Source organism: Canis aureus, chromosome 16, assembly GCF_053574225.1.
Source record: "Canis aureus isolate CA01 chromosome 16, VMU_Caureus_v.1.0, whole genome shotgun sequence".
Taxonomy (NCBI): Eukaryota; Metazoa; Chordata; class Mammalia; order Carnivora; family Canidae; genus Canis; species Canis aureus.
In genome coordinates, this window is record NC_135626.1 from 58,493,886 (window position 1) to 58,513,407 (window position 19,522).

Here is a 19,522-nt window from a genome sequence, read left to right on the forward strand (position 1 = left end):
GTTGACAATAGGTCTTTAGAATGGGCACCAGACTTTTTGGATCACATATCCACTATTTATCATTTAACTTATTTGTAAAAACACGTCCCACTCTAGAATAAGTGATGTTCATTGTCAAACACAAAAATAGCGGATCATCAGGCTGGAGAATAAACATTCCACTTTGGAGGCCCATCGTTAAGCAGAGGGTGTTTGGCCGGCTTAGTCAGTAGAGCAAAGGACTCTTGATCTCAAGGCAGTGGGTTTAAGCCTCATGTTGGGCATAGAGCTTACTTTAAAAAAAAAAAAAAAAAAAAGGAAGCCAACAGGCAGTGTGTTTCATTCTTCTGGGGGTATCTTCAAACCTCCTAATCATGTTTAGAAGGTTCTGACAATGAGGAGAGGAAAGGAAAGGGCTGCTAAGCCCAGTGAGTCTGTGGCTCTGTTGCCTCAGGGCTTGGGTCTTCTTCTCCAGGAGGGTGCCTCACTCCCCCACCCCCGGTGGAGTGGGGTATCACTTACCCAAGCCCTCTAATGGATGGTGCTGGCAGGCTGCTCTCTGAGCTCATATTTCCCAGAGTGGACTGAGCACCTACTGGAGTAGCCCAGGCCCTGGGTACTTGTGCTGGCCTGGCATGCCCAGACCTGAGTGCCTCAACCAAACTGGGGCTCCTGCCACTGTGCTTCCAAATCTAGGAGCCAGCCTCTCCAAGCACCTGGCCTGTGCAGAGCAAGGTGGCAAGGGTGACTGTGGCTCATACAGTTGCAGGGAACATTCGTGTGTCCATGGCACTTCCATATCCAGTCCCACCTACTCCCGTGATCACTCTGAGAGCTGGCAGTGCAGCTGGCAGATGAGAGCGCTGACAGTTGGGAAGCTTTGTGTGGCAATCCCATTTGGTTTCAGCCACACTTTCATTGAGCTTCCGCTATGTGCCAGGCACTGTGCTAGGTGCTGGAAATAAAAAGATGGGCTAGGGATCCCTGGGTGGTGCAGCAGTTTAGCGTCTGCCTTTGGCCCAGGGCGCGATCCTGGAGACCTGGGATCGAATCCCATGTCGGGCTCCCGGTGCATGGAGCCTGCTTCTCCCTCTGCCTATGTCTCTGCCTCTCTCTCTCTCTCTCTCTGTGACTATCATAAATAAATAAAAATTAAAAAAAAAAAAAAAGATGGGCTAGAGAGTGTCAGTCATCAGGCCTCACTGTCTAGCGGGGAAGAGAAGCCCCTAAATAGATCATTTCAAGCCAGTGGGCAAATGACAAGAAAAAGCCATGCCCTGGGCTGGGGGGGCGGGGGCAGGGGCTACCAGCTACAGGGACCCATAATGCAACTAAGGGTAGTGCAGGGAAGTCAAGGAGGCTCTCTGGGGCATGTGACATCAGCACAATGCCTTCAAGTACAGGAAGGATAAATCAGGCTGTTTGGGGGCAGAGGGGAGGGAGGATAGAGACACCTGGAGCAGAGGTACCAGCCTCCAGCAAAAGCGTGGCGGCAGCTTGAAGCTGCATGGTTTGGGCAGGGCTACCCACGGGGTGTTGTGTGACCTCGTTGGCAGGTGGGAGCAGAGTAGACCAAGTCGAGGTCATGGAGCAACTTGAGAGGCTCCAGCTTGAACACGTGTGGCACTTGAAAGATCTCAGGCAGGGGTCAGATCCGTGAACCGGCTTGTCAAGAACAACTATTAACAACGTGAGTGCGCGCTATCAGGTCGGTGCTGGCCCCTTGATGGGTATTACCTTGGAAGGAGGTTTAAGAACCTTGCCTGAGGACACTCGGGCGCGGTCCTTACTGGGCTCTCCCGCTGGACACACACGTGGAGGGGGCTGCTGCGCGGCCCCGGCGGATGGCAGATGGGGCCGGGGCATCCCTGGCCCGGTGCCTCGCGCCCGCAGGGACGGAAGCCACGCGCACGGTCGCCGGCCGTCGGGGCAGTGGCGCTGCTCACGGCGCAGCGTCGGGAGGTGGGCGGGCGGCGGCCGGGGCAGGGGGCTGGGAGGCCGCGCCGGGCCGGGGCAGCCGGGCAGCCCGCAGGAGGGGGAGGCGCGGCGCCCGGGGCTGGACGGGGGGGGGGGGGGTGGCTCCTCCCCCGCCCCCGCCGCCGTGGGTCGGGGCGCCGGGCCGGGCGCCGCGGGAGCCGCAGCCTTTTCCGGGGGGCGGGCCCGGCAGCGGCGGCGCCCCGGCTCCTGCCCCGACAGGTGCGCGCCGCGCGCAGGAATGCGACGGGCCTGACTCACCAGCGCCTCCTTCCCACCTGCGGCCCGGCCCATAAAGCGGTGCCCCCCCGCGGCCGCCGCCGCCCTCCGGACCGTCCCCGGCTCGCCCGCGCCGCAGCGGGAGCAGCCGAGCGGAGCCCAGCGCGGGGAGGGCGCGAGGCCGCGCCGAGGTAGGTCGGCTCCGACCCGGGCGGGCGCCGGGGGCTGCGGCGCGGGGCGCGGGGCGCGGGGCGCGGGGCGGGGCAGTCGGGGGTCGCCGGGCTGCACCCCGCCCGCGCCTCCCGTGCCCCGGGACCGCCTGAGCTGGGCGTCCAGGCTGGGCCCCCGGGGCGAGGAGGGCAAAGTGAGTGCCCACCCCAACTCCGGGGACCCTTTCGGGAGGGCCGGGTGGCTTTTGTTTGCTCAGCTCTTCCCTTTGTAAAGGCTGGCAGGCCTTGGCCCCATCGGCCGGGGCAGATGCCGGGCTGCCAGGGTGTGCCCAGGGGGTGGCTGGGGGCAGCCGGGCGGTGGAGCTGGAGAAGGCGCTTGGTCTTGAGCCCTCGGGGCTGGAGGGCCGCAGGGAGAGAGGCCTGAGCGTGGCGTGGGTGTGCGGGAGAGGTGGGCAGAGGCTAGGCAGTGGCTGGCAGGCCTTCGGGGCTGGGCCCACTGGGGTTTGCAAAGAAGGTGAGGGGAGCGGCCACCCAGACGCAAAGGATCTCCATGTTTGGCCGGGCCTGGCCTGCTGTGTGCAGTTCCATGGTCCATCTGGGACCTGGGGAGTCCCTGATTCCCCTCTGGGCCAAGCACATGCCTGCTGAGATCTGGGGAGTCCCTGACTCTCCTCTTGGCCAAGTACATGCCTGCCCTCCTCCCAAAGTCATCTCAGGACACCCTTCCTCCAGGAAGCCCTCCTGACCTCAGTCAGCTGCCTCCGGGGCTAGGCCCACCGCTTCACCCTCCTCCAGTGCTTGCCCCCTTTCCCACTCAGCTCCTGGTGGCCCTCTGGCTGTGGTGCAGGGACCTCCAATGGCTTTGATGGCTTCGGAGAGCGGGGCTGGGCTCCTTCCCACCCTGCCATGACCTTGCCACACCCAGAGCCCGAGGATCTGACTGAGCTAGAAGTGAAGGCTGAGAGTCTGTGTCCATCCTTGGGGCTGAGAGAAGAAGCAGAGCTGGGGGACGGCGAGGAAGGGGTGCCTGTCTCCTTGGCCCCCATTTCCTTGGGTGATAGAACAGCCAAGGGGCCAGGGGATGGGAAGGCAGGAGGGGCGGGGGCTGTGGTGGCAGGTACAGGTGTGCTAAGCAGGGGTCCTGTGGGATGGCAGGAAGCGTGACTGTGGTTCTGGAAGAGCTCCCGGGGTGGCCCGCGGAGTGCAAGTCCTGAGTACCTGGCCCAGCCTGCGGCCACAACTTCCGGTAAGCCCATAGTCCTAACTTTTCCGTGAAATCTCATTGTTTTTAATACTGACAGCTACTTTTAAAACTTTTAAAACACAAGTTGAGTCAAACCAGACACTCTTGAGTGCATAACCAGCCCCCTAACTGCCATCTTATGGCCTCTGAGGATAACATGGAGGTTAACGCCGGGGCAGGGGGGTCTGGATGGCCCTCATTTGGTTGGAGCTCCCCGACTCCTGGCTGTGGGATAAAGAAGTCCTGCAGCCTTGTGCCCCATCTGTGTCTCCTCATCTGGGAAGTGGGAGTAATGCAATCATCCCCCCCCTGGATTCCCGGGCAGAGGAAATACCAATCACGTAGGTGAAGTGCTGGGCGCCTGCCTGCTGTGTGCCCAGCCCTGTGGGCTCAGGAGGGTGAGTAAGAGCAGGGTTCAGCCCTCCAGTGCCCGAACCTGGTGTGTTATGGTGCCCCCGGGAGGTCCAAGTTTGCAGCCTGTATTGTGTAGCATGTGGGTGTGGTGCCTACACCCCAAGGCTGCAGAAAAGTCATTTCCCCCAGAGACTCCTCCACCTTGGCTGGCTCAGGGCTCCCTTACCCTAGGTCCCTCAGAGGTGACAGCTCCTCCCCAGCCTGTGGATGTGTTGGGGCTGCTAGTGGCCTCCTGGGAGCCACATGCCTTAGGGGGAGGGAGGCTATGCCTTCCTGCCCCCTTCCACAAGCTTCCCTAAACCTAGAGGGAAGCTTAGTGGGAGGGCCTTAGGTCTGCACAGCCTGGGGCTGCTGCTGCCCCGCAGGCCAGGGACTGAGGAGCGGTCCCAGGAGGAAGCCAGTGAGCATGCAGGGACTGGTCCTGGAGAAAGAAGCCAGGGCCCTTATGTCTGCCCTCAGCTCTGCAGGCCTGGTGTCTCTGCCAGTACCTTCTCTTCCCGAGGCAGCAGGCCACCCCATCGTTTTTTTTTTTTTTTTAAGATTTTTCATATATCTATTCTTAAGAGACACAGAGAGAGGCAGAGACATAGGCAGAGGGAGAAGCAGGCTCCCCACAGGGATCCTGTTGCGGGACTGGGTCCCAGGACCCCGGGACCACAACCTGAGCCAAAGGCAGATGCTCAACCACTGAGGGACCCAGGTGCCCTGGCCACATCTTTTTAAAAGGCTCTCAGGGATCCCTGGGTGGCGCAGCGGTTTGGCGCCTGCCTTTGGCCCAGGGCACGATCCTGGAGACCTGGGATCAAATCCCACGTCGGGCTCCCGGTGCATGGAGCCTCCTTCTCCCTCTGCCTATGTCTCTGCCTCTTTCTCTGTGTGTGACTATCATAAATAAATAAAAATTAAAAAATAAAAATAAATAAAAGGCTCTCAGTGTGGACGCCTGTGTGGCTCAGTGGTTGAGCAGCTGCCTTTGGCTCAGGGTGGGATCCCGGGTAGGGGGATTGAGCATCCACCCCCTGCATTGGGCTCCCTGCGGGGGGCCTGCTTCTCCCTCTGCCTGTGTTTCTACCTCTCTCTCTCCGTGCCTCTCAGGAATAAATAAATAAAATCTTAAAAAAAAAAAAAAAAAAGGCCTCAGGGATGCCAGTGCCTGCCCTGAGGTCACCAATGAGCTGAGATGGTGTAGTAGCAAGCCAGAGGCAGGCAGTCTTCCTGGGGAGGCTGACAGTGTGCGTGTGTGTGTGTGTGTGTGTGTGTGTGTGTGACAGAGACAGAGACAGGGAGGCTTGCCATCTAGCTCCAGGCTAAATTCTGAAAGGATGATCTGCTCAGGCACCCCAAAAACTCAATTCTGGTGCAGCCAGGGTAGGGGGCAGGGCAGGGGACCCCACCAGTGATGGGCTAGGCAGTCATTGCACAGCCTAGCTGAGTGCAGCCAGCTCCCCGCTCCCCTCTGCAGGCACCAGACCTTGGGAGGGCACCCCCTCCTCCTGGCCCCACTGCCTTCATCAAAAGAGCAAGACAGAGAGGGGCCAGGAGGGTAGAGAGCCAGGCCCTCGAGGGGTGGCCCCCTGTCAGGTGAGACCTGACCCAGGCCCACCGGGATCTGAAAGCAAAGGTGGAATAAGCCTTGCCCTGCCCTCAACGAGACCAGCACAAGAGACCTGGCATTAGGACAAGCTCAGAGCCCGCAGTCCTCAGTGACCAGAGGGTGGGGCCTCCCTGGGGCAGGTGTAGGCCTTTGGGGCCAGTCACTCCAGGGATGGCAAAAGGAATTGGGGGCCCTGGACCCTGCCACTTGCAGACTGGCTGGCTTTAGAAGGTCACTGAAGCTGTCAGTTTCCACCCCTCTGTGGTGAGAATGCTGGAGCTCTGAACTGGCAGGCACCTGGGCTGTGGAACGTCTTATGTCTGTTATTGCTGTTATACAGGAGGAAGAAGATGGCAGGACTGAGTCCCCACCCATGGACCTGGCTGCTGCTGGCAGTCCTGATGACTGTCAGCTTCCCCGGGGAAATGGGTAAGTCTGGCACCCCTCTACAGTGCCCTTCTGGGCGGGGGCACCCCTTTCAAGGCACTGCCCTCACACGGAGGCTTCCCACAGGGTGTCTTACCCCGACACTCATTTGGCCATTCAACAAACAGCCACGGCCCACTTCAAGGGCTGGGGAGCAGTGAGCCTGAGCCTGTGGCCCAGAGCACGGAGGGAGGAAGACCTGCTCTAGAGGAGGGAAAAGCTGCCCACTCAGAGGACTCAGGCACTTGCAGGGTAGTTTTTTAATGGGAATTTGGAGGAATTCTTTTTTTTTTTTTTTAAGATTTTATTTATTTATTCATGAGAGACACAGAGAGAGAGAGAGAGGCAGAGGGAGAAGCAGGCTCCATGCAGGGAGCCCGATGCGGGACTCGATCCAGGGTCTCCGGGATCACACCCTGGGCCTAAGGCAGGCGCCAAACCACTGAGCCACCCAGGCATCCCTGTCCTTTTGGAATTCTTTTTTTTTTTTTTTTTTTTTTTTTAAAGATTTTATTTAGGGCAGCCCCGGTGGCACAGCGGTTTAGCGCCGCCTGCAGCCTAGGGCATGATCCTGGTAGACCCTGGATCAAGTCCCACGTCAGGCTCCCTGCATGGAGCCTGCTTCTCCCTCTGCCTGTGTCTCTGCCTGTGTGTGTGTGTCTATGAATAAATAAATAAATTATCTAAAAAATATATTAAAAAAAATAAAATAAAGATTTTACTTAGGAATTTGGAGGTGACACATCCGTCACCTGCTCTCTCTGAGTGCCTGCAGTGTGGAGCCAGCTCCTACTGATGAAATTTTGCCTGTCAGAGAAGGCTGTGTTGATAGCCTGAACAAGACTGTGGAGGGAATATGGGCAATCCCGCGAGGCCCCAGCAAAGCCAGTTTTAAACACTGACAGTGCATCATCGCCCAGAGCCCAGGAGACACCCCCACCACCGTGTGCACTGAGTGCACACAGTAGGTCCTCACTGTGACTTTAACTGAACAGAACCAAAGGGAATCCCAATAACCCCTAAGGAAACTCTAGCACTTTCCATCATTCATTTACTAACAATTTGCTGTGTGCCGGGCTTGGGCTAGGCACCAGGAACCAGCATTAAACAAGACAAACATAGTCTCTTGTCCCCCGGAGGAACAGGGAGGGACAGCCAGGGTGTCCCTACCCACGAATGAGCCAGTACCTCTGTCTCAGCCCGCACCATCCTTCCCTCTGGACTTGAGTGGGGAGCTCAGGTGTGAGACCTGGCTCTCCCCGAGCTGGGCTCCCTGGGCAGACCACCCGCCCACTGGCCTCCACGTCCTCCTCTGTAAAGTGGGAGAGAACCCTCACTTCTCTCCAAGGAGGATGCATATAGGAAAGGGCTTGGTCACTGGTGAGGTTCATCTCAGTGGGTCTGCGCATCTCTGCCCTCCAGCGAACCGCTGCAAGAGGGCCCAGGTGAAGAGCTGCACGGAGTGCATCCGCGTGGACCGAGACTGCGCCTACTGTGTGGATGAGGTGAGCTGCTGTCGCCTGCCCTGGCCAGTTCCCCAAGCTGGGTGCTCCGCCCCGCTGTGCCCCACCCCGGGGCTCTGGCCGAGTCCATGCTTGCCACACCCTCAGCCCAGCCTCAGACCAGGCGGGTGTGGAACAGGCAAGGGTCAGGATAGATCCAGGGCTGGGACAGCCAGGGGATGGGCACTGCCCCCCGTGACCCCATCTGTTTGGGCCAGATGTTCAAGGAGCGGCGCTGCAACACCCAGGAAGAGCTGCTGGCTGCGGGCTGCCGGTGGGAGAGCGTGGTGGTCATGAAGAGCAGCTTCACGATCACAGAGGTGCCCGGAGTGGGGGCCAAGGGAAGTGGGCCCACCCATACTTGAGGCTGGCTGTTTACAGGGGTCCGCTGTGCCCTCTGGTCAGGCTGAGAGGCTCCCCCATCAGGTCCCTGGAGTGACCCTCCAGCCAGCTGTCCCCCTCCCCTGGACACAGGAGATCGAGATCAACAAGACCCTGCGGCGCAGCCAGGTGTCGCCCCAGGGGCTGCGGGCCCGGCTGCGGCCAGGCGAGGAGCAGCACTTTGAGCTGTTGGTGTTCGAGCCCAGGGAGAGCCCTATGGACCTGTACATCCTCATGGACTTCTCCAACTCCATGTCCGACGATCTGGACAACCTCAAGCAGATGGGGGAAAGGCTGGGTATGTCTGGGCCAGCGTAGAGGATGGTGAGGTAGGGAATGGAGAGGGTGGCCTCCCCTAGCCTGCTGGGCCCCTGCTCGGGAGGCCAGGGCTCAAGATAGCTGCACCCACGCCACAGGGAAGGATAGGACATCTGAGCCCCCCCCCCCAAGAACTCCTTCCCCATCCATTCTGAAGTGGGAATCCCGGCCAGATCCCAGTCACCCGCCGCTCAGGACTTTAGAAAAGGCCCAGGCTGGGTGAGCAGCCAAGCCTTCTGGCCCTGACAAGGAGCACAGCCATGGCCACAAGGCTGAAGTTCTTCCCCGGCCCTGCAGCCCGCTGGTCCAGCCCCCCTGGTGCCCCCTCCGGCTTGCCCCATGCCTGACTCTGCCCCGCCCCGAGGCCTGTCCCCCCTCATCTGCACCCAGAGCAAGGGCCATCATGAGCATGAACCAATGTTCACACACGAGGGATTGACAGAAGCTTACCCTTCCTCCACCTTCCTGAGCCAGCCCCTGGCCTCTGTGCTGCTGTGGGGGCATTGGGGCTCAGCTGCCCCCTCTTTTCCCTGTTGACACCCAGCCCAGGTCCTGAGCCAGCTCACCAACGACTACACCATTGGATTTGGAAAGTTTGTGGACAAAGTCAGCGTCCCTCAGACAGACATGAGGCCTGAGAAGTGAGTGATGTAGTGAGCAGGGGTCGCAGCCACGCCCGGCCACGGGACTTGCCTCCTCTTCACCAGGGGCACCCACAAGGGCTCTGGTGGCAGCAGGCCCATGGGACACTTTCAGAGAGGGTGGACACAGGGGCCTGGGGTCTGCTGCCCTGCTGACTCTGTCTCCCTTCTCCTCTGCCCAGGCTGAAGGAGCCCTGGCCCAACAGCGACCCCCCCTTCTCCTTCAAAAATGTTATCAGCCTGACGGAAAACTTGGAGGAGTTTCGGAATAAACTGCTGGGAGAGCGGATTTCAGGCAACCTGGACGCTCCCGAAGGAGGTTTTGATGCCATCCTGCAGGTGGCCGTGTGCACGGTGAGTGCCGGGGAGAGCCCTGCCCGCCTAGACCAGGGTTGTGCTTCTCTGCAAAGACATGAGCTGCCCATTAACCTGCTCTGGTGCCAGGCCGTGACCCAAAGACTGGCTGGCGAAGCAGACATGAGTTCTGAGGTTCTGGAATCTTCTGTGCCCTGAAGCCAGCCTACCATCAATCTCTGTGCTAATGCCAGTCTTCCAGGAGACCCCCCAGTCTCCAGCTGCACTGGGCAGCTGAAGAGGACAGTTTTTATGTGCACAGCAATTTTTTCATTTTGAAAATAATATACCCGTCTTATAAACAATTTGGAAGACAAAGGACAGAAATTGCCTGTAATTTCAGCACAACCAGCCAGCCTACCACTTGACATCCCACCAGCATATTTTGTTCCCTGTTCCTTATTTTATATAGCTGCAATCAGTGTACTTATAATTCTGAAACTTGCTTTTTTTCCCCCACGTGACAGTACCATGAGCATTTTCGCTTGTAATACATAGCTTTCCAAATCACCCCATATATTTCCGAACTGCCACACACAGCTGTATCTATTTTAACCAGGCTTCTCATTTAATATTGCCTGTGTGCATTTTCCCACGCAGTTCAAATATTCCCACAGAGTGGTTTTGAAGCCTTGGGGGTACTAGTCAGGTGAAGCTGGCTCAGGTCTTGGGTGGTAACCACCGTGTGCAGACCCCGCCTGCATCCTGCCCGCATCCTCATGGCTGTGCCCAGAGCCATGGCTCACGTGCTGTCACGAGCATCCTCCGTGATAGTGGCGTGCTGTGAATCCTGTGGCTTAGCGACCCCATGTTGGGGACCTGCTTTCTCAGTCATAGGCAACACTGCAATGCCTGTCCTCAGTAGGCAGCCTGCTCGATGGGCCTCCTCCCCTCTTTGTCCTTCCCAGAGGGACATTGGCTGGCGCCCCGACAGCACCCACCTGCTGGTATTCTCCACCGAGTCAGCTTTCCACTATGAGGCCGATGGTGCCAACGTGCTGGCTGGCATCATGAGCCGCAATGATGAGGCATGTCACCTGGACACCTCGGGCACCTATACCCAGTACAAGACACAGGACTATCCATCAGTACCCACCCTGGTGCGCCTGCTTGGCAAACACAACATTATCCCCATCTTCGCCGTCACCAACTACTCCTACAGCTATTATGAGGTGGGGGGCTGAGGCCTCACTGGGCAAGGGGGTGGGCGTGGAATGGAAGTCCAGGGGGCTTCTCTCCCTTCCTCCCTCCCTCCCTGCCTGCCTTCCCATCCCCCTCTCTTCCTCTTTTCCTTCTCCAAACTTTTGGCTCCCCCAAGGGTGGACTCTGATGGGAAGGGGAGTTCATGTGCCCATCCCCCAACCCAACTCCCAACCAGGTAGGGGTGAGGAGGGCAGGCTCTAGAATACACCAGGCCTTAGCTTCCCCATTAGCAAAGTGAGGATAATCCCAAGCCATTGCCCAAATTCAGTGAAGTGGTGACAACTGTTGAAGGCTTAGCCCTGGGCTGGCACTCTCTCCTACAGAAGCTGCACACCTACTTCCCCGTCTCCTCGCTTGGGGTGCTGCAAGAGGACTCCTCCAACATTGTGGAGCTGCTGGAGGAAGCCATCAACGTGAGGGGCACCGTGGGCTCCAGTCTGAGCCCTCCTGGGGCAGGGCTGGAAAGGGGCAGAGTGGGCAAAAGGTGTCCTAAGTAAAGGTTGAGAAACAGGGCAGGGCAGTGAGGAAGGGCCTGCGCTGTTCCCTCGGGACCCTGAGGCACCCGCCTTAGCCTGGCCGCAAGTTCCTACAGGCTCTGCCCCCCTGACCCCCCACTCCGCCTCAGTCCTCCATGCAAAGTGGGTGGAGCCCAGCCAGGCCAGGCCCTAGTGGGTGAGCCCTGGCTCCCCCACCCAGACCATCAATTGCTTGCCTTCCTTCAGCGCATTCGTTCTAACCTGGACATCCGGGCCCTGGAAAGTCCCCGAGGCCTGCGGACAGAGGTCACCTCCAGGATGTTCCAAAAGACAAATACCGGCTCCTTTCACATCCAGCGTGGGGAAGTGGTATGCCTCTGGGAGGCTTTGGGAAGCGGAGGTTGGGGACAAGGCCCTGCAGGGGGACCTGTGTGAGCAGAGCTCAAGAGCGTGGCCTTTATGGGCTCCTGACTGACACTTGATCTCAGGGTCATGAGCTTGATACCCACGTTGGGCATAGATATTACTTAATTTAAAATAAAATTTTCAAGTAATAATAATAGAAAAGAGTGTGGCCTCCAAAGTCAGACAGGCCTGGGTTTGAAGCCCCCTGGATGAGCCACTTGGATGACTTTGGCACTTTCCATAGCTTGTCCTCGTCTGCAGAGTGGGGATAAATCAGCACAGGGCTCAGAGGGATGCTCAGATGAGTGAAAGGGCCATAGATGCCCCTTGTCAATGTGGGGTCCTTGCAGGGCACATACCAGGTGCAGCTGAGGGCCTTGGAATTTGTGGATGGGACTCACGTGTGCCAGTTGGGAGAGGAGGACCAGAAGGGCAACATCCACCTGAAGCCCTCCTTCTCAGATGGCCTCAGGATGGATGTGGGCATCATCTGTGACGTGTGCCCCTGTGAGCTGGTACGATGCAGCCCCTCCAGGTGGGAGGGAAGGGCTGGCCAATTGCCATGGGGCCCTGAGGAATGAAGCAGCGCCTCAGTGGCTATATCTGCCTTGTGGGGTGCCCCAAGGGGCAGAGGCAGCAGAAGTGTCCAGTGGCCCCGTTACACCCCACCGTGATCTCATTCCAGCAAAAAGAGGTGCTTTCAGCTCGCTGCAGCTACCACGGAGACTTCATGTGTGGACACTGTGTGTGCAATGAGGGCTGGTGAGTGTGCGGGAGCCCCGGGGGCTGCCAGGACGCCCTGGCCACTGTAAGGCTCTGCTGTGGAACACACCATGTATGCCAGGCTGGGGACAGGACGGCAGGTTGTAGAAAGGCTCGGAGAGGGGCATGCCCAGTTGTTAGGTGGATCCAGTCCAAAGCACTTCGAAATACATAGAGGTAAAGAATATCTCTAGGGAAGGCGCAAGAATCAGGACAGTGGTGGCCAGCACGGTGTAGGAACTGGCTGTTGGACAGACATGAGAGGGACACTTACTTTTCACTCCATCCATTTGTACCTAAGAATTCTGAACCATGCACACATGTGACCTAGTCAGAAATGGGCTCATAAATAAGGATCGTGAGGGCTTTTAAAGCTTCAAGACACTGAACAAGTCCATGGTGACTTGAAGAAGGGACACTGGGAGGGTCTTGGGACTGACGTTTGAGTCTCAGGTCAGGCGCTGTTGTCTGTATGCCTTGAACCCACTGAGGTGCTCTTAGGTCCTCAGCTTCCTCATCTGTAAAATGGGATGATAAACACCCCAGCCTTTGTCTCAGGCTGTGGGGAAGTGACTGGCTCCTCCCTTAGGAGTGGCAAGACCTGCAGCTGCTCCACTGGTTCACTGAGTGACATAAAGCCCTGCCTGAGGGAGGGCGAAGACAAGCCGTGCTCTGGGCGTGGCGAGTGCCAATGCAGCCACTGTGTGTGCTATGGAGAAGGCCGCTATGAGGGTCCATTCTGCGAGTATGACAACTTCCAGTGTCCCCGTGCCTCGGGGGTCCTCTGTAATGGTGAGCTCAGCAGCCCTGGCAACCAGGGGTGGTTCAGGACAGCAAGGGTGACCTGAGTACCCAGGCCCTTACCCACCCCAATGGCTCTTGCATCCTGACCCAGGTGGGAGGGCCAGGCCAGGAGTCAGAATCCCCAAGTTTGGACCTAACCCCCCTTGGGACTTCCCAAGTGCCTCCCCGCAAGTCCACTGCAACCTGGACCTCTCACCTCTACATACTTGGTGCTCAAGGCCCCACCAGTGCGTTATTCTGCTCATGCCTCATGCCACTCCCCCTGGTGTCCTGTAGTCTGTGCCCACCCTCATCCCCACTCTCCCATCTCATTAGGATGGGTCCCATCCAGCTGAATCCTCAGTGGTTGGTGGTATATGTCATTACCTTCTTTCCTTTCTCGGAAGATAGCAAATTTGCAGTAAGCAGGGCCTGGAGTTACCTGTCCATCCTAGCCCCACAGGGCTTAATGCAGCATGCCAGGGCTTCCAAGCAGGGCAGGGCTCCCAGATCCCACACAGGGGCCATAGGAAGGATTGACCTGTTGAATGGAGGAGAATGAACGAAAATCCAGTCATCAAATACTTATTAAGCCCCACCTATCTACTTGTCACTAGAGGTCAAGCCCTTGCTTTCCTCTCTTTTTGCTTTTGTCTGCCATTTCTTCTTGTCAGCTCTCCATCCCTAAGTGTGCTCAGAGAAATGAAAGGAGAACCCAGTACATTTGGAAGAAGAGAGACATTTGACACAGGCTGAGCTGTGAGACAGGAGGGGAGGTAGAGGCTGTTGGAGAAGGAGGCAGGACCAGAATGCGGGGGTTTGGGTTCTAGTCCAGGGTGGATCCAGTTCTAGTCTAGTCCAAACTTCTTAAAGGGCCAGAAAGTAAGTACTTTTGGCTTTATGAGCCATATGGCCTCTGTCACAACTACTCAGCTCTGCCACTGTAGCAGAAAGTAGCTGTAGACAACACAGAAACAAGTGAATATGGCTGTATTCCAATTAAACTTTAGCAAAAATAGGTAGGGAGTTGGATTTGGCCTGTAGGCTGTCTACTTAATCAACCCTTATTCTGTTCTGAGGATATTAGACTTCATGCTTTGGCAAATCATTGGAGGTTTTGATTTCACTTTTGAGCTATTGGTATGTTGACCTCGTATCCAGCCATTTTAGTAAAATCACTTATGAAATCTAGTAATTTACCTGCAGATTCTTTTTTTTCTGCAGATTCTTTTTGATATTTTGTGACATGTTCCTAATATTTTTTAAGATTTTATTTTTAAGTAATCTCTACTTAAAACCCCCTCTGTAGAGCTCAAACTTACAACCCTGAGATCAAGAATCATGTGCTCCACTGACTGAGTCAGCCAGGTGCCCCATGTTCCTAATATTTAAAATAATGGCAGTTTTTTTTTTTTTTTTAAATTTTTTTTAAATTTTTATTTATTTATGATAGTTACAGAGAGAGAGAGAGAGAGAGAGGCAGAGACACAGGCAGAGGGAGAAGCAGGCTCCATGCACCGGGGGCCCGATGTGGGATTCGATCCCGGGTCTCCAGGATCACGCCCTGGGCCAAAGGCAGGCGCCAAACCGCTGCGCCACCAGGGATCCCAAATAATGGCAGTTTTATTTCTTACTTTCTGATATTTATTTTTTTTTCTTTTTCTTACCTTATTGCATTGGCCAGAATTCATTAGAGACACATGATTGGATTTGTGTTTTGGGATAATGACTCTGGCTGTAGAGTAGAAAGTAGAAGGGAGAATGGAATCAAAAAGATGGAGGGAAGGAGATTCCAAGAAACTGAGGAAGAGATGGATTTGCCCCTGGCTGGAGAAATCCCAGATCAAGCTCAGCCACCACAGGCCCTGCCTGGCAGATGGGGAGCCTGGACCACAGGAGTGATTGTGGCTCTCCTCTCCTATCCCTCCCCTTCTCTGCAGACCGGGGACGGTGTTCCATGGGCCAATGTGTGTGTGAGGCTGGCTGGACAGGCTTGAGCTGTGACTGTCCTCTCAGCAATGCCACCTGCATCGACAGCAGTGGGGTAGGCCTGGGCACAAGGAGGGCAGCGCAGGGCGGCAGAAGGGACCCTAGCCAGAACCACCCACCCTCTAGGGCAGGGATGGGGGTCCCAGCGCCTCACTGGTGTCCCCTCTTGCTCTAGGGCATCTGTAATGGGCGTGGCTACTGTGAGTGCGGCCGCTGTCACTGCAACCAGCACTCACTCTACACGGACACCACCTGTGAGATCAACTACTCAGCGGTGAGGCCAAGATCACTGGGGTATTGGCATGGGAACCCTGGACACAGGGCAGGACAGACAGGAGGCGCTGAGCCTGGTGACATAGGAGCCGGCCAGGGGTGTGAGTGAGGTTAGGGGAGCAGGCCAGGCAGCCACCCAACACAGTCCCGGTCTCCCCTCATCCCCTACCCAGATCCGCCTGGGCCTCTGTGAGGACCTGCGCTCCTGTGTGCAGTGCCAAGCCTGGGGCACCGGTGAGAAGAAGGGCCGCAAGTGCGAGGAGTGCAGCTTCAAGGTCAAGATGGTGGACGAGCTTAAGAAAGGTGTGATGCAGCGCTGAGGACCGGGTGCTAAGAACCTAGGCAAAGGGCATCCGATGGGTAGGGTGTGTCACTCATCTGGGTGGGGCTGGAGAGCTGGGCGGAAGGCTCACAATCCACGCTGAGATCATGCAGGTGAGAGAGAGGGATTCCAGACTGGGGATAGGTCACAGAATGCACATAGCGCACACCGACTGGGCATGGACACGCGGGCTTGTCAGGACACACGGACCCCAGCAGGATGCACAGCTGAGTAGGGGCCAAAGAGTCTGGGGAGGGGGAACCTGGCCTGGGCAGGGAGCAGATAGCCGGGCAGGGATATGAACACAGTAGAGGCACATAGTCTGGCCATGGGGGCACACAGCCTCCTCTCCTGCAGGTCAGATCAGTGTTTTAGAAGCCAAGTTCCTGAGTGACACCCAGGATGGGGAAGTGGGCGTGGGGCAGATTTGCAGCCTTTGATGCTCCCAGGCAGGGACAGGGCAGTGCCCCTCCTCACCCTGGCCCTGTGCCAGGGGACTTGCATTCTTCCCCAGGGAGATGTGCAATGGGAACAGTGGGCCCCAGAGTAGAGGACACCTCCTGAGGCCTGGGGTGCCCTGCTGACCATCTGTGGGTGCAGGAGAGGAGGTGTTGGAGCACTGCTCCTTCCGGGATGAGGAGGATGACTGCACATACAGCTATACCGTGGAGGGCGACGGCACCCCGGGGCCCAACAGCACTGTCCTGGTGCACAAGAAGAAAGGTGAGCCTGCAGACAGGGCCAGCGGGCGGTCCGGCAGGGCCTAGGGGGAATGGGCATCGCCTTCTTCCTTTCCTTCCTCCCCTTCGTCCCTAGAGTGCCCACCCAGGTCCTTCTGGTGGCTCATCCCTCTGCTCATCTTCCTCCTGCTGCTCCTGGCACTGCTGTTGCTGCTCTGCTGGAAGTACTGTGCCTGCTGCAAGGTGGGAGCTCCCTCCCCATCCCCTGCCAGGGTCCCCACTTACCCCAGGGTCCCCATCCCTCACTAGGGACCACTACCTCCACCAGGTCCTCACCCTCCACCAGGGTCCCCAGTTACCCCAGGGTCTCCACCCCCTCTCCCCACCAAGGTCTCCATAGGTGGCAGAGGCCGGGTGAACCCATGTCTTCCGCCCAACTCTAGTGCCCTCCCCACCCCAGCCCTCTGCTTCTGTCAACCATCAGTGGCCCATACCTGAGACCACTTACCCTCAGGTCAGGCACATGCAAAGAGCCATGGGAGCCAATAGGGAAGAAAGGGCCTTGCGCCAGGAGCGGATAGTCTCCCTGGGGAGAAAAGATAAGAGGCAGGAAAGCATGGAGGGTGGCCTGGCACGGAATACTGAATCGTAGGAGCAGGGAAATACCGTGTAATAGCCCCAATATTATGGGATGTTAGTATGTGTTATAAAGAAAAAAAGACAACTATGATCAAATACATTTGAAGAAGAGGCTTCTTCTCTGCGGGACTTCTCCAAGCCTTTGATCTAGTTGTACGCATAGTGAAACCCTAAGAGGGGCATGGGGAATGAATTCAGTGCTTCTCAAATGGGTTCGATCATAGATCCTTTACTTTACAGATCATCTGGCAGGACCAGGGTCCCACCAACTGGGAATCCTCTGGCCCCATCACCCTCTGTCCTCACCCTAGGTGCTCCACACCTAGATCCCTTTGACTTCCTTGATGTCCCGGTGTCTAGGGAAGGCACTGGTGCCCCTCTGGACAATTGGCATGGAGAGGGGGTGACTGGAGGGGCTTACCTGCGCTCGGGCAGTTGTCCCAACCCTCATCCCCCCTCCCCCACCTTGTCTTCTAGGCTTGCCTGGCACTTCTTCCTTGCTGCAACCGAGGTACTGGTCCAGCATCTGCAGGGGCGGCAAGGACTCTGGCCGCTCATTCTCCCAGATAGGGTGGAGGGGAAGTAGTGGCTGAACCTGGAACAGAGCCACGAGGCCTGGACTCCCACCTTGAGGGGGTCTGGCCGGGAGGGTGTAAGGTGAGGCCCTATGCTGAGGACCCTGTCATGCAGGTCACATGGTGGGCTTCAAGGAGGACCACTACATGCTGCGGGAGAACCTGATGGCCTCCGACCACCTGGACACGCCCATGCTACGCAGCGGGAACCTCAAGGGACGTGACATGGTCAGATGGAAAATCACCAACAACGTGCAGCGGCCTGGCTTTGCCACCCACACCTCCAGCATCAACCCCACAGAGCTGGGTGAGGGCCAGAGTTTGGCACAGTGGCTCTTGGCAGTGCCCCTGGGGCCTGGGGCACATTTATCACTGTTCCAGGGTTCAGATCACAGCGTTCCTGCTTTCTCTGGGTGTCGGGTGCAGGCACAGGCTTGGCCACCTTCTACCCTTCCTGATGGTGCTACAGGCCTCAGGGTTTCAGCCACCCAGCTACATGCCCCCCAACCCCCTGCTGCCCCACATCCTAGCACGGCTCCTGGAGGGGGCTCCCAGGGTGCCTGCTTGTACAGGGAGCTGATGACACCCATCCCTGCCTGTCCCTAGTGCCCTATGGGCTGTCCCTGCGCCTCGCCCGCCTATGCACCGAGAACCTGTTAAAGCCTGGCACGCGAGAATGTGACCAACTGCGCCAGGAGGTGGAGGAAAACGTAAGGGCCAAAGAAGCTGACCCTGGGGCAGCTGGCATCTCTGGGCCTGGGCGTGATCCCAGTAGAGGGAGAACAGGGGGAAAGCAGCCATAGAACCTGGATTTCTCCAAGTAGGAAAGAGGGGCTTCCTTGGATATGTGCCTGGCCTGGGGTCATCCTTGTGAATGTTTCCAGAAGGGGACAGGGCAATGTGCACGCCCGTGTGCATGTCCCCAGCCAGTCATGTCCTCTGGGCCTGGATGGCTCTGGGTAGAGAGGCTTCCCCAGGGCGCCAGCCTCATGCCTTTCCTTGCCTGGCAGCTGAATGAGGTGTACAGACAGATCACAGACACACACAAGATCCAGCAGACCAAATTCCGGTGGGTGTTGGTGCCCAGGGTTGGTGGGGGGAGCTGCCCATACTGCCAACTCTAGGGGTAACCCCCAAGCAGGGTGTGCCTCTACCTCTGACACTGTGTGGCTCACGGTCCCCTCTTTGTCCTCCGCAGGCAGCAGCCCAACTCTGGGAAAAAGTGAGTTGAAGGCACACGGGTGGGGCAGCCCCCAGTTGGGTATCTTGCCCAAGATTACCGAGTTACTGAGAAATGGAGGCAGGATTTGGACTCAGGCTGTCTGACTCTAGTGCCCATGCCCTTAGCATCTTTTCAGTCCTGCATCTACTTCTGGGATCCCACCTGTAGGAGTGTGGCTGGGGCCGGGGGGCTCTCGGGAGGGGCCTTATTTCATAGATGAGGACCCTGAGGCTCACGATGAGGTGGTGGGGCCAGCATGGGCCCCCAGGACTGCCCTGTTCTGAAGACCCTGCACCTTTTGCTGCACGGCGTCTTGTCCCCTGATGGGGAGAGGACAGGCAGGGCTGGGGGTTGGCAAGGGCCAGCATAGTGGCCAGCCTGACACTTCCCACCTAACCCCCCCGCCCCACTCCAGACAGGACCACACCATTGTGGACACGGTGCTGACGGCGCCGCGCTCGGCCAAGCAGGCCCTGCTCAAGCTGACAGAGAAGCACGTGGAGCAGGGGGCTTTCCACGAGCTCAAGGTGGCCCCCGGCTACTACACCCTCACTGCAGACCAGGGTAGGTGGGCAGGCTCCCTGCACCGCTGCCTTGTGCCTCCCACCCCTGTGCGGCCCCCTGACCCGTCTGTGACCCCCGACACCCCCCCAGATGCCCGGGGCATGGTGGAGTTCCAGGAGGGCGTGGAGCTGGTAGACGTGCGGGTACCCCTCTTTATCCGGCCCGAGGATGACGATGAGAAGCAGCTGCTGGTGGAGGCCATCGATGTACCCATGGGCACGGCCACCCTCGGGCGCCGCTTGGTAAACATCACCATCATCAAGGAGCAAGGTGGGTCAGGGTGGGGGGCGCAGGGGGTGCAGACGGGGGGCTCTGGGAACACTTGTTCCTCCTGATATCGGAGTGGAGATGGGGCCTGGCTGTGTGGCCTAGGCAAGTCACTTAACCTCTGTGGGCCTTGGTTTCTCCATCTGT

At 57.7% G+C, this 19,522-nt stretch overlaps 1 protein-coding gene across 4 annotated transcripts in view; it reads left to right on the plus strand.

The window, feature by feature from the left end:
• The first annotated feature begins 2,190 nt into the window (after positions 1-2,190).
• ITGB4 (integrin subunit beta 4) overlaps positions 2,191-19,522 on the plus strand; it is a 30,519-nt gene continuing 13,187 nt past the window's right edge. For 2 of the 4 annotated variants that reach the window (XM_077854244.1, XM_077854245.1), the window contains exons 1-26: positions 2,210-2,363; positions 3,498-3,588; positions 5,934-6,022; positions 7,442-7,524; positions 7,740-7,841; positions 7,996-8,200; positions 8,765-8,861; positions 9,044-9,215; positions 10,124-10,387; positions 10,742-10,831; positions 11,141-11,263; positions 11,650-11,814; positions 11,985-12,061; positions 12,651-12,853; positions 14,785-14,888; positions 15,009-15,107; positions 15,280-15,409; positions 16,029-16,151; positions 16,245-16,351; positions 17,225-17,258; positions 17,438-17,629; positions 17,929-18,032; positions 18,333-18,391; positions 18,521-18,544; positions 18,960-19,108; positions 19,199-19,378. In XM_077854244.1, the coding sequence (XP_077710370.1) occupies positions 5,944-6,022; positions 7,442-7,524; positions 7,740-7,841; positions 7,996-8,200; positions 8,765-8,861; positions 9,044-9,215; positions 10,124-10,387; positions 10,742-10,831; positions 11,141-11,263; positions 11,650-11,814; positions 11,985-12,061; positions 12,651-12,853; positions 14,785-14,888; positions 15,009-15,107; positions 15,280-15,409; positions 16,029-16,151; positions 16,245-16,351; positions 17,225-17,258; positions 17,438-17,629; positions 17,929-18,032; positions 18,333-18,391; positions 18,521-18,544; positions 18,960-19,108; positions 19,199-19,378 (2,965 nt within the window). In that variant the 5' untranslated portion in view covers positions 2,210-2,363; positions 3,498-3,588; positions 5,934-5,943. Of the gene's footprint in view, positions 2,364-3,497; positions 3,589-5,933; positions 6,023-7,441; positions 7,525-7,739; positions 7,842-7,995; positions 8,201-8,764; positions 8,862-9,043; positions 9,216-10,123; positions 10,388-10,741; positions 10,832-11,140; positions 11,264-11,649; positions 11,815-11,984; positions 12,062-12,650; positions 12,854-14,784; positions 14,889-15,008; positions 15,108-15,279; positions 15,410-16,028; positions 16,152-16,244; positions 16,352-17,224; positions 17,259-17,437; positions 17,630-17,928; positions 18,033-18,332; positions 18,392-18,520; positions 18,545-18,959; positions 19,109-19,198; positions 19,379-19,522 lie in introns of all 4 variants that reach the window. The other 2 variants (XM_077854246.1, XM_077854247.1) reach the window with 2 other exon arrangements.